Raw genomic sequence first — 13834 nt, 5'->3', positions numbered from 1 at the left:
TCCATGCTCCTTATGTTTGTATAGATTTAACTTCTTGTATGCATAAGCAAATAGATGACTGAGGTTATTAAGTTATATGAGTATGATGGAATAATTCCAACACTAGGTCCACTTTTCATATCACTTGGGCATGCGAGAGTCCTACAAGGAGCAACCTATCAGAAATACAGGGGAAGGCTATGCCGAATTTGTCGTGGTTTTTGAGGTGACCGTCAAGTGTCTGTACACTGCAGTTCCTACCCGTTGCTATATTCAGTAAGTTTGTATATTGATTTTGGGCTTTAGTATTATGTTGAATACTTATATCTTAGCCATTCTCCAATTGTATTTGTACTTTCTAAATTGAAGATACTCACATTATATGGTGCATCACAAAAGGACAAATTAGGGCATGGCCATATACAGAATTTGCATTAGTTTACACTTTCTAGAAGAATAAATTTGGTGTTTTGGAACCAGAAATGCAGATTAATCCTCCAACGTGTCATAAGCTTTCTTTATCCATTTCTTTTCCAAGATATAATTAGTTTATAATCACTACAGTTCACAGATTTACTGATCATCAAATGAAATTAGGAATTTTGGATAATTTCTCATGGTGTGTAATAGTTGCGCTAAAATCTTTGAGACCCTTGAGTGATCCATTAGGTCTTTCTTTTGGCTTTTTGAAAAATAAGGGTCTCGTAAGGTTATTGCCAAAAAGTTTAGCCAAACAAATTATACCGACAAAGTCACAATATGAATTGTGCAGAGTCAATACCTTGGAGCAAAGCTCCTGGATGCCCCATGTGCAGTACAAATAGGTATATACAAATATCTACAATATGGAAATACAATCTTTTCAGAAACTTTTAATAAGCTTGTTTATTGTTGAATCATCTTCCATTATTCTCAAGGCTTGTCCTAATATTTCTTTCAATTAAGGTTTAAAATTTGGTATGTTCCATTCAAATAATAATTATCATTATTGTTTAATTGATTGACCTACTTATATGACAGGCCAATGATCAGCATTAGGTAAGGTTGAATACTATAATCAGTCCTTCTTTGATGCCTTCTGTCAAAGTAGTGTTGGTCATTTTTAAAATCAATCTAATGGTAGAAGAATTCCAAGCACAATATGAGACTCTACATATTGCCGGCAATAAATAGTTTACCATTGACAAAGACCTTGATTAGCACTGTAGAAGAAAAGGATCAAAATCAAAAGAGCGTCTTAAATTATACAAATCGTCAACTGAACATCTCTGTTTTTCAAAAAAATAAAAAAATAAATCAAAAAGAGCGCCCCACTAGATATTGTGTACCAAAAATGTTACCTACTCTAATTGAAAAATCGATTATTTTATTTTTATTAAAATTATTAAACATAAAAGACTATTACATTAAAATAATCTTAATCAAATTAGTTAAAATTATTTAAACTTTATCAAAATTATTTTAAATTAATCAAAATGATTTTAAAATAATTGTAACAACTGTATAATTGAATTGTAAATTATAAACTCTAAACCTGGAGTCTTAAACCTTAAACCTGAATATTATTATATCAAAATAGTCTTTATCAATTTGGTTAAAATTTAAAATCATTTTAAAACGGTTATAGTAACTACTTAGATAGTTGCTACACATTTGTATTAACTACTTAGATAGTTGCTACACATTTGTATTAGCTGCTACAATATTACAACGATATTGTATTAGTTGTTGCACGACATCGTAATAACTAATTGTAATTGCTACAACAGCACTTAAAGTAAGCGTATTCTTGAGATAAAGCATACGGTGAAGTGCCCATCCGACTATTTTTACGAAAGGGATTCTCATTTGATGATTCATTAAATATGGGATGTCCTTTTTTTACCGAAAAGAAAACTCTTTCTAATCACATCACAATAAGTTTTCCAATTTCCATAGGGTTGTTTCACTTGGGTCCAAATAGCAAAATGGCAGGGCCAATATTTTTATATGGAAAGATGAAAAGGACAGCAAGAGTAAGCACATAAGCTGCTCTTTTTTCTTTTTTGTTTTTACATTAAATCTGTGACCAAAGTGTGTTCTAATACAACTTACAGATAAGGAGGGCTTGATGTGGAGGAACACAGCCTTATCTACAGTCTCATGGAAATGATCAGTCCTTTTCCTCCTCTTCTTCTGCCTAACTTTTCTCATCATGTTCATTGTGAAAGAATCTCTCTCACCTATTGATTGCATGCATCCATTCCATCACTTGTTACCTCAGCTTTCCTCATATGCAACCAACAAGTGCTGTCAATAAATGCAATGAATCTCTTCACATTCTTGCAGGTTTTAGAAGCCTGAAAAATGACCATCTACTGGCTGCTGAACTATTTGGAGCTCTGTGGTCACAGCCACGGCACTCTCATTCATCAAGTTCCTGTCATTTGTATGTTCAAGAACAAATCAGTTGAGTTAACTGAAGCAGACTGCAAAAGATTGGAAAAGGTAGCCTGCAGAAAATTAAAAGGTTTATTGTTTTCGAGTTCAAGAAATGGATAGGACACACTCTTTTAATATGCAATTACTAGCTTTTATGTCTGTTCCTTTGTGATAAGAAGAGTGGTCCATGATGATCCATAATAGAAACTTTTAGTTGAGGCCTTGTCGTCTCTGAAGCTAGATGGAGCCCTTAACCGATTTTTATATGAATTGATGGGAGATTTTCGCGGCAACTATGCCCGTGACAATTGCTTAAGCTGATGTTGATGTGTGAAAGAAACATACTCTCTTGGTCGAGAAGCCCAAAGGGAGCTTAGAGCGCGGAGTCGACTGTGGTACTCATCGATGGCCAAGAAGCACCTTGCGGCTTGTCGTATTGTTAGAATTCGATGCATCTGGTGAAGGCTTTGCTGCCTTAAATTATCAGCCTAGATAAATCACAAAACAAGGGAATCATAAGTTGCAGTATTAATTTATATATGTGTGTGTAGAAAACTCAGCTTCTTGTCTCATGTGTTCATGGAAATTATCCTAACAAGTTGCAAAGGCGGGTCCCGCCGCCCAGCGGCCCCCTCACCCCTGCCCCACGAGTATGAGAGGGAGTAAATCACGGTGAATACGGGCCCGGCGATGACATGGCGGTCGAAGGTGTTTAGCACGGACAGATATTGATGTTATCGCAATTGCTGCCGCAGACCTTCGATCTCTCGACCCATGTTGCAAGAATATCATGTCATAACCGGTTGATCCCGCCCGTGGGGGCTGGAAATTATCCTAACAAGATAGCATGATTGGTTGTCCTCATGGGGTGGAGGAAAAAGGAAAGAAAGATTCGAAGGTTCATGATTTCATTTCGATCAATCATGCTGGAATTATTGTATTTGTCCCATTGAAAAAGAAAGAAGAGAGAAGGATATGTGATCTCTGTGCCCGATCTCTCAAGGAAACATTATCATGAAGAAGAGAACTAAATTATAATGATCCACAGCTTTGATTGGCTGCATCCAAGCGGCAAAAGAGAGGTTGTTGGGTCCCTTTCTTAGTACTATGGACAGATAGCAACATCTGAAAGCACTAAACATTAAAAATGTACAAGTAGCTTTCCATCTTGATGGGCAAGCACCAAGAAGAAGATATGAAGCACATAATGGGAAAGAAAAGTTGGCAAAAGGAGGAGAAAAAGACACTGGCTATTAGACACCAAGGAGAATGGATGATTCTTTCTTTGCCTTATGACAATGCATCAAATGTACTTGAATGTATCAGGGCCACTTTCCATGGAATCGAGTTCACTACATCCTAAAAAGTTTAATACAGTCATTGTCTTGTTGGAAGAATGGCCAAATTATCAAAACTTTCACTACTTTTTACTCTTGGATCATACTAGCTACCATTTATTGCTTGAACAAATACATGTAGAGAGAAAGGGAGTACCTGTCTAACGAATCCCTCAAGGTTGGCAAGCTTCCCTATTGCGAGAGCCATGTGACCCATATAATTCCCTACATTTGCACTTTCGATGAGCGAGTCACCGGCCACGGAGTTGGCAAGTGAGTGTTGGAATTGCTCGAGTCCCTGGTATAGTGCCTCCTCCGCTTGTTGGGAGGATTGTTGGAGGTTGTATAACCCCACTAGCTGTTGTTCAGTAAGAGGATCAAGTTGTGGCATTATGACCTACTCAAATAGGAACAATGTCAAATTAATGATGAAATTTATTTAAATATAGATGATGATATTATAGGAGATCGAGCTCTACTTGGTGCAATAAAACTTAGCTATACCCTTAAAAGCTCAGATGGTTTGAATCCGCCCATCCATAGGAAACACCTCTCCGCCGGAGTCGCCCACATGCCGGTTATGATGTGGAACACATCCGACTTGGCTGCAGTGGCTTTGAGCTGGGACAGTTCATCATAGTGCGTGAGGCATTTGTCTACTATGACTCTGAGATCTGCATCTGGGAGATGAACCTCCAAACCTTGCCGGAGTTCCATGGTGTTCTTGCAGCCCTCATCCAACCAACGAGAGTACTCCATATCAAACACTACTGCACAACAACAATTCCATCAGCCTCAAGTACTGTTGATCTCATTCTACCATTCTACTACAAGTGCATATATATACTTGCATACTCATACCAGAGCTGACATTTCCATCTGTGCCACATCCTCCCAAGAAAAGGCCCTGCGAGTTAAACAAATTAATTCAGATTGAATGTTTGATCACTTCCTCAATCTTTAAACAAAGCAGGACTGTGCCTGTGCCCGAGCTCTCTGGAGATCTTGCTCCAGTTGAGTAAGTTTTATTCTACTGGATTCTAGTTGTTGTATGTAAGCCTGCCATTTCCAACCAGATAAACAGACAAACGATACTGTTTCAGAAACTGAAAAGAAAGAGCAAAAGAAAACACTAGTGTAGTAAACCTTCTTTCTCAGCCGGCTCTTTTTGGCTGCTTCCCTATTCTGAGATAAGCGTTTTAATGTCTGCAGGAAATGGGAAGCATAAACATGTTTTGTCTAATCAACACAATAAGCATTCTGCATTCAGAGAGAGAGAGAGAGACCTTTGGATCGAGTTCTTTGCCATCTTTATCTGAAGTAGAACCAACCAATCTTCTCTGTCACACGAAAAACAAGCCAAATGATGTTGTCAAGAGGGGGAAAAAAAAGACATGCATGCATTAGCAGCAAATGCTGTAGTTTGCCTTAGAACTCACTTAAAGTCTCTTGGAGTTTGTGAGATTGGATGGCTAAACTAAAAGAGAAAAGGGCTAGATGTGTCTTTATGTTCTGAGGTATGGCAGGATTTGTAGCCTCCAGAAGTGGCAGAGAGAATTGAGGTCTATCATACCTTTTCTTGTGTTTTCAGCTTCTGGTTTGTCTGAGGAGCATCACTCGCCACCTCTTCCTTCTGCTTCCCAGACAGCTCCGAAGAGGCCTTTCTGCTCCCTGGAGACTCCTCTGAGTTCATTTGGGAAATTGTGTTCTGCACTGACCCTGAATCAGTGCTCCCCTCAGTCTGTGAATCCCATTGTTGGCATGTTAGGGACGAACTGTAGCAGCTAGCTTGCTACAATTTCCTGCTTTGTGCAAGACCAGTCAAAAGCGGTGCATGCATACCTTGGAAGCCTGTTGGAATCTGATTGGCCATGAGGGGAAGATTTCAAGAGTTGGGGGTCTGCTCGTGCAGAAGGCTGCAGGAAGAAGAGCCAAATCAGAAAAAGAATAAAGACCCGAGTGTCAGAAACTTGTTCAAAAGGGAACAGTAGGCCACTGTTCATGTTCTTTGTGATCCATCCTCTCACGCCAACTACAACCTTTTAGGGTGCCATTTCAGGCCTCCTCCATGTCTGCGTTGGACTAAACGCAAAACCTAAACGACTACGATGATGATGCTGATTAATTTCTTGCTTACAAGTTTCCTCTTGCTCACTTGTGATCCCTGCAACTCCATGCATGAGTGCTTCTTCCAGCTCCCCAAAGTAAGCAGCTCCCTCCTGGTCACTGGATCAGAGGTACAAAAAAGATCAACTGATATACAAGAAGTTAATTAATTTTCAGGAAGAAGAGTAAAACAAAACAAAACAAAAAAGTACAAGAAGTTTGTAGCCATGAGCTGATTTGGAAGACCAGTATTACGATCTCCCTCTCCTTGATCCCTTGCCTTCATGTGACCACGTAGCTTCTGCAGCGAGAGAACAGAAGAAGCAAGAAGGAAAACAAGATCATGGAAGAACTGCAAGAACAATCAGAATCATATATCTTCTCTTCTAAAGTTGGGAATTGACTGCACATCCTCTCTCTCTCTCTACGGTTTCTTTGCAGGAATTCCTGCAATAATTTCCACCTTCAAAAACTAATCTTTTATTGCAGAAGATCCTCCTCCTCGTGGACTCTTCTCCCCGGTGGTGGGACCTGAAAGCAAAAGGGTACAGGTGCAACTGGTCACTGACTCCTCCAATTGCACCTTCATTTTCATAAACAATAGAACAGTAGTATCGAAATACATGAACTGTACAATTTAACTTAACTAAGGCAACAATTAATAAGTGTGTGTAATGCATGTTTTTGCTGTCGACTAAAATTAAACACAAGTTTCCCCACAATTCTAACGCCAACTTCCAATTGGCAATCAGAGGTCCTTATCATGGAAATGGAGCCTTGCTTAATTGGTGGCCTCATGCTGTATTTCCTTGCCAACCCAAAGATATATACTTCCCTTTCTATAAACAGATTGCTTTAAATATATTAGGGTTTGGAGCATGACACTCTTCCAATTAAGGTCTATAAGTATAAGTTCAGCATTTTAAGGCACAATATATGGTTAGAACCCTGTATTATATTGACGGGAATTTCATGCACCTAATTATGTAAATTTAATCATTGTTGACGAAACTAATTGATTCTCCATGATTGGGCATTAGCTAAACTAAAACTTGGATTAGGTAGAATAAGTTTGAGTGAGTTTTCGGATGAAGTATATATAATAATGTCGTCGACATAATTTGACAAGTTTAGGTACAAGAAGATGACGGTGATTTCGCACATATAGTTTATGAACTAGATTTGGAAATTAAAGGTAAAGAGGAAATAAAACATAAATGAAATTTTAGTTCACTAACCATGGACAGTTAGTGGTTTGGAGTTTCATATGGGCTTAGGATTGAGATGAAACACATTTCATGTGGCATGAGAAGACACATATTTTTCATGCCCAAGTTAATTACTTATTTGGCACGTTCATTTTATTTCAATTTTGCGAGCAATTAAGTCAATTGGATTAAATGGATCGTGCAAATAACACGAGTACTGATCAATGTATCATTTATACAAAAATTAAGAGTTTTTATTATTGTGAAAACTAAATATTCCTACTAACCAATTCTTGATGCCATATTTTTTTTATTTATACTAACAGCATCGATATTATCTGATTCATACCCGATCATAAGGATGCAGCTACGTGGGTCGATCCTGAGCTAGTCACGATCATCATGCATGCTATATCGCTCTAAACTCGAGCTACCGAGTCCGAGTGATGATAGCTCGAACAATTGCCCAAGTCTGAGTAGGTTGTCGTCGGCGTCAAATGGATGCACGAGCCCAAGTGGGCTGCGATCGATGAACTCCCACGAGCACCTGAGCAACTATCGAACTTGAGTGTCGAGTGTCAAACACCCAAGTATTGAATCCCTATTATTAATTATGAGGATGAGAACATTATTCTACGCTATCTCATTTATTGCTTCTTTTCTCCTGAGTTTGACTTAAGAATAGAATCAGACGGATCTCATCGGCTAACTCCCAACAAGTCCTTGGACGTATTTATTCCTCATAGAGTCTAAATACAACAGATGATGACGAGCCCCCGAGGTGGGGACCGAAGGTCAATAGACCGGGGTAGAAAGTAATCAAAGTCTAAGATAGGTAACCTGAGCAACTTACCCGATGAATCTTTCCCATGCCAATCTACTAGGGCCGATTGAACATCCCAAGAACCCAGCTCATCAATCGGATGTCATCGGGCTCCAGCCCCCTACTTAATTACTTTCGGGTTCTGCTCCCCATCATACTTCAATCAACTTGCGCCTATCAGACATCCTAGCTAGGAGCCCAGCTTCTCACTCAATTACTTACGGGATTATGCTCTCGATCACACTTCAATCGACTTGAGCCTATCAGATATCCTAGGGGCCAAACTTTCCACTCAAAAATCATCAAGGCTCAGCTCCCCACTTAACTACTTATGGGGCTCTTCTCCTGATCACGCTTCAGTTAACTAACGTCGATCGGACATTGCAGGGCCGAGCTCCACACTCGGATAACCATCAGGGTCTAGCTCCCCACTCGACTACTTATGGGGTTTTGATTTCCACTACAAAAATACCCGTAATTAACGACGGGAGTAGCGACGGAATTTATATTCCGTCGGTATTTTCCGACTGAACTAAATTCCGTCGGAATATACCGACGGAGTTATATTCCGCCGGTAATTACACCGACAGAATGTAATTCAGTCGGGAATACGAACGATAGGCAACGGATCTGGGTTAGCGGTGTTCGTGAATTACCGACGGCCCTAGAAATCAGTCGGGAATTACCGACTGAATTATATTTCCGTCGGTGAGTTTTCGCCCGCACCCGCTAATTTTAAACCCGTTAAAATTTTATACCGATAAGCTTTAATGCTTACCGACGGAATTATATATCCGTCGGTAATTACCGACGGAAGTAATTATTCCTTCGGGAAATACTGACGGAAATATAATTCCGTCGGTAAATACCGACGGAATTATATTTCCGTCGGTATTTCAGTATTAGGGCACCAAATCGGCTGCTTTCCTCTTCGCGCGATCTGCTTCCTCCTCCTCTCTCGGCGATTTCCGTTCACGACTCGGCGATTTCCCAGCGCGTCCTCTCCTCCCGTTCACCGGCATCTGCAACCAGCAGTCAGGTATGCTCCGTGCCCCTCTCTCTCTTCGTTTTCACACAGCCGGCGGCCGCCGCGGCCTGCTCGCGGCGAGCGGGGCGCCGCGGCCGGCTCGGGGCCAGCGTGGCCTGATCGCGGGAAGCATCAAGGTGGCCGGCGCGGCCTGATCGCGGCCAGCTGGCCGCCGCGGCTTGCTCGCGGCCAGCTGGCCGGCGCGGCCTGATCGCAGCGAGTTGGTCGCCGCGGCCAGCTAGCCGCCGCGAACTGCTCGCGGGCCGCTGGCCGCCGCGGGCAGCTCGCGGCAGGCCACCCACCGCAGGCAGGTCCTCGCGGCAGGCCACCCACCGCAGGCAGGTCCTCCCGGCAGCCAGTTGCAGCAGCCCAGATTCCCTTGTTTGCGGCATCCCAGCGGTCGTAGGCACCTGCTCGCTGCCTAATCGCGACCAGCCAAGTGAAGTTGATAAAGTTAGTGTTAACTGTTAAGCACTTTGTTCATTCTCCTCCATATCTAAATTATCCTGCTATTGAACAAACCAAGTGAAATTGATGCAAACTTGATATGTACACAAAAGCTTGTATTCTCTTTTAATGTTATAATTAGAAAAAGTTGTCTTGTAGCAAATCTTCAGCTGCACTACGATATATCATTTGATTCTGCTTATGTAATGGATCACTGGATCACTAGCTCTCTTCCTTGGTTCTAGAGTTTTATTGTAACCTGCCCTTATTTCTTTCTTTAGTTGTATAAAGTTCTAATGCTTGGAAAGAAAATGTTGCTTAAACTTTCACTTTGAATTCGGATATATGATATGTTAGTTGTTCAACAACAATAAGAAGTCCCTTCCTATTGGTTTTGAACGAAACGGGCATTACTTTATAGTTTGCATTTCGGAGATATATTAGTTTCATTTATTTGCTTTAGTGTAGAGGAGATTTATTGTAATATGATATGATGATTTTGAGATGAAATTGTGCGAATTTAAAATTATTTCAAGTGATATAAGTTTAATAATGTTTCAAATTATATTCTCTTTAGGTTATAACAATGTATATGAACAAAGCTTGGATGTACAATCGATTAGATAATGGTTTTATTAGAGAGGATTTTATTGCTGAAGTTGACCAGTTTGTGACCTTTGCTAAAAGTCATCCAGAATGTATGAATGATGCTGAGTTACGGTGCCCCTGCAATCATAAAAAATGTCAAAATAGAGCATTTCGTGATGAGGATACTGTAAAAATGCACATATGTAGAAATGCTTTTGTGCCAAATTACTACAATTGGTACTGTCACGGAGAGACTTATTTATATGAACCAATTGGGCTTTCTGCTGGTTCATCTTCTGGGACTACTGTTACCGCTCCTGAAACATCAAATAATATTGATATTTCAATGCAATCAATGGTTCAAGATGCGATGAATGCAGTTGATTATTCAAATATAGATGAAATACCAACCCCTGAATATCAGCAACTATATGAAATGTTACAGGCTAGTGAAAGAGAAGTGTGGGAAGGTACTTCTTCTGGTCATTCCTAACTATCAGTTACTACGAGGTTATTAAATATGAAAGTCGAACATCATTTCTCGGAAAGGTGTTACGATGACATTTGTCAATTGATGTTCGAGTTGCTCCTGCTGATAACATAATGATTGATAGCTTCTATGGTATAAAGAAATTGATTAGAGGTTTAGGTTTTTTGTAGAGAAGATTGATTGTTGTATAAACAACTGCATGATATTTTGGAATGAAGATAGTGATTTGAATGAATGTAAAATATGTACTCACCCGCGTTTTAAGCATCGTACTCGCATACCAGGGAAGAAAAAGAAAAATATTGCTTGGAAAGTGATGTATTATTTTCCATTAACTGTTAGACTGCAACGCTTGTATGCATCTGCAGCTACAGCTGGCCACATGTTGTGGCATCATGAGCATGAGCATGAACACGATGGAGGTATAATGTGTCATCCTTGTGATTCTCCTGCATGGAAACATCTTGATACTGTGTTTCCCTCTTTTACAATGGAACCACGTAATGTGAGATTGGGACTTTCTGCAGATGGATTTCAACCATTTGGTCAGTCGGGACAACAATATTCATCTTGGCCAGTTATATTAACACCGTACAACTTACCGCCATGGATGTGCATGAAAGATGAATTTATGTTCCTTACCGTGCTTATTCCGGGTCCAGCTAATCCAAAAGATAAGATAGATGTTTTCATGCAACCTCTAATTGCTGAGCTGAATGAATTATGGAATGTAGGGTCGGTGACTTATGATATTGCAAGTAAAACTAATTTTACATTGCATGCTGCCTTATTATGGACGATCAGTGATTTTCCAGCATACTCAATGTTGTCGGGATGGAGCACGGCGGGTAAATTAGCATGCCCACATTGCATGACAGAGTCCGATGCATTTTCATTACCTTGCAGTGGGAAGGTATCTTGGTTTGATAATCATCGTAAATTTCTACCACTGGATCACCCTTTTAGGCGAAATAAGAAAAATTTTCTAAAGAATGTTGTAGTCGAAAACCTCCTCCAGCAGTCCATGCTTCAGGTGAAGAAATCATTGAACAAATAGATAGTTATGGATTTCTCCCAGTATCTCAGCATAATTCAGATGAGATAAATAAATATCTTGTTAGGATGTGCAAGAGTGGGTGGAAGAAAAGGAGCATATTCTGGGAGTTGCCTTATTGGAAGTATCTACTCATTCGACACAATATAGATGTGATGCATGTTGAGAAAAATTTCTTTGATAATATCTTCAACACTGTGATGAATGTACCTGGAAGAACTAAGGACACTGCAAAATCACGTGAGGAATTAAAAGAACTAGTCAACAGACCAGAGTTACATCAGAATGAAACAACCAATAAGTTTCCCAAAGCGTGTTATACATTGGACAAAGATAGTAAACAAGCTTTATGTAGTTGGTTAAAAGAAATTAAATTTCCAGATGGATATGCTTCGAATATGGCTCGATGTGTTGATATGAACAAGTTAAAAATGTTTGGAATGAAGAGTCATGACTGCCACGTGTTCATGCAAAGACTTATTCCAATAGCTTTTCATGATTTACTTCCCAATAATGTTTGGCAAGCACTTACGGAGTTAAGTCTGTTTTTCAGAGATTTGACAGCGAGGTGTATTATGATGACCGATATGCTTCGGCTAGAAACAGAAATTCCTCTCATACTTTGTAAGCTGGAGCGCATATTCCCACCTAGTTTTTTTGATTCAATGGAACATCTGCCAGTACATTTACCATATGAGGCACGAATAGCAGGTCTTGTTCAATACAGATGGATGTATCCATTTGAACGGTTTTTGAGAAAATTAAAGAATAATGTCCGTAATAAAGCAAAAGTTGAAGGGTCAATAAGTAATGCTTATCTGGTTGAGGAAGCATCTTCCTTCTGCTCCTATTATTTTGCTGATCATGTTAAAACCAGAAGGAACAAATGTCCTAGAAATTCCGATGATACTCGGAATATTGACCCATCGATGCTTTCTATTTTCAAATTTGCTGGTAAACCAATGGGTGCATCTGTTTCTAGATGGTTAACTCAACAAGAATATCATGCTGCAAGAACATACATACTCTTAAATTGTGATGAAGTCAAACCATACATCAAGTAAATTAACTTACCCACTCAAACTTTAATCTTGCTGTATTTGTTTTCTTAATATCCGAAATGCCTCAAATTAATCATTGTTGTTCACAGCTTGTATGAACAACAATTATATCTACAAAATCCATCAATGAGTGCAAGTCTAGTTGCTGACAAGTTAGAGACTGAATTTGCATTATGGTTTCAAATTTATGTAAGTTAGAGAAATTTTCATAATTCTTCATAAAATTAAGATCGATCCTAGCTAATTTATATCATACATCTTTTGATAGGTGAAAGACAGCGGAATATCAAATGTGCAAGATGATAGAATATTGAATCTTGCATCAGGACCCCTTCACCAAATAATGGTCTACTCTGGTTACTATGTTAATGGTCTAAAATTCCATGTGATACAACGAGATTCACGGAGATTAACTTATAATTCTGGTGTTTGTGTAAAGGGATCCATCGACACAAATAACACTGAGTTTGATTACTATGGTAGACTTGAGGAAATTATAGAGATTGAATATCCAACATTACCTATAAAAAGGTGTGTGTTATTCAAATGTTCATGGTATGATCCGACCCCAAGAACAGGTACCAGAATACATCCAAATTATAATTTAGTTGAGGTTAATGCAAATAGAAGGTTCAATAAGTTTGAACCTTTCATTTTTACAATACAAGCGGGTCAAGTTTTTTATCTTGAATATCCTACGAAGAGAAGAAGAGCTAGTGAATGGTTGTCTGTTTGTCGAATGAAGCCTCGTTCGATCATAGAAATGCCGAACACCATTACTGCTCAAAACCATGATGCATTTCAGAATGATGAAGTAGAGAGACATTCAGTTGATTCACAGCTCCCTTCTACATCACAATTACTTGTAGATGTTAATGCCAGTGACGAGGAGCTAGATGATGTAGAGACATCTAGCAGTGAGGATTTTGCTCACATAACAGAGTCTAGCGACGACGACTTACAAACTGTTGATGTTGAGTAGAACTATTTCCAGAGACTGACATTGATTAAATTTTAGCATTATTGATCTTTAAGTAAGTTATGATTCAATCCTGTTTTATTGTCTTATTACCATGTTTGTTCACTTTATTGTATGCTATTTTGTAGATACTCATGGCAGATCATCCAGCACCACCACTTCGTGGATCTACAGTTCTTAGGGTTGTTGGAGAGACGTAAGTATTTTTTAATTATTATTAATTCATTTTCTTTTTTTAAACATATAGCTTATGTTTTAAAATTGTTTATATGCAGATTTACTCCTAACGGCCATCGAGTATCCACATATATTAC

The 13834-nt window shown here is 39.3% G+C and overlaps 1 protein-coding gene across 2 annotated transcripts; it reads right to left on the bottom strand.

The window, feature by feature from the left end:
- Window positions 1–1939: 1939 nt before the first annotated feature.
- On the bottom strand, window positions 1940–6311 carry LOC122055662 (transcription factor TGA2.2-like). 2 transcript variants are annotated; one of them, XM_042617200.1, is made up of 12 exons: window positions 6056–6311; window positions 5875–5963; window positions 5580–5653; window positions 5311–5478; window positions 5024–5077; window positions 4884–4943; window positions 4719–4796; window positions 4599–4644; window positions 4242–4504; window positions 3895–4134; window positions 2746–2888; window positions 1940–2398 (listed from the first exon to the last, which is right to left on the bottom strand). In XM_042617200.1, exons 1-12 carry the CDS (start codon window positions 6127–6129, stop codon window positions 2311–2313), a joined length of 1377 nt encoding a protein of 458 aa, XP_042473134.1. In that variant the 5' UTR covers window positions 6130–6311; the 3' UTR covers window positions 1940–2310. The 2 variants fall into 2 exon arrangements, with proteins under 2 accessions (XP_042473134.1, XP_042473133.1); XM_042617199.1 differs by having other exon boundaries at window positions 4242–4507; window positions 6056–6310.
- Window positions 6312–13834: the final 7523 nt, after the last annotated feature.

Source organism: Zingiber officinale, chromosome 3B, assembly GCF_018446385.1.
Source record: "Zingiber officinale cultivar Zhangliang chromosome 3B, Zo_v1.1, whole genome shotgun sequence".
Classification (NCBI taxonomy): Eukaryota; Viridiplantae; Streptophyta; class Magnoliopsida; order Zingiberales; family Zingiberaceae; genus Zingiber; species Zingiber officinale.
The sequence above is the reverse complement of the archived record's forward strand: the minus strand, read 5'-3'. Positions and strand labels throughout refer to the sequence as shown.

What these genes read in the sequence shown, in the direction of transcription:
- LOC122055662 (XM_042617199.1), bottom strand. Translation starts at nt 6,129, where the DNA reads ATGAAGGCAAGGGATCAAGGAGAGGGAGATCGTAATACTGGTCTTCCA. An exon ending in AGCTGAAAACACAAGAAAAG is followed by an intron (nt 5,078 to 5,310) that starts GTATGATAGACC and finishes TTCGTGTGACAG; the next exon opens with AGAAGATTGGTTGGTTCTAC. An exon ending in TGGGCTTCTCGACCAAGAGA is followed by an intron (nt 2,399 to 2,745) that starts GTATGTTTCTTT and finishes TACAAATGACAG; the next exon opens with GAACTTGATGAATGAGAGTG.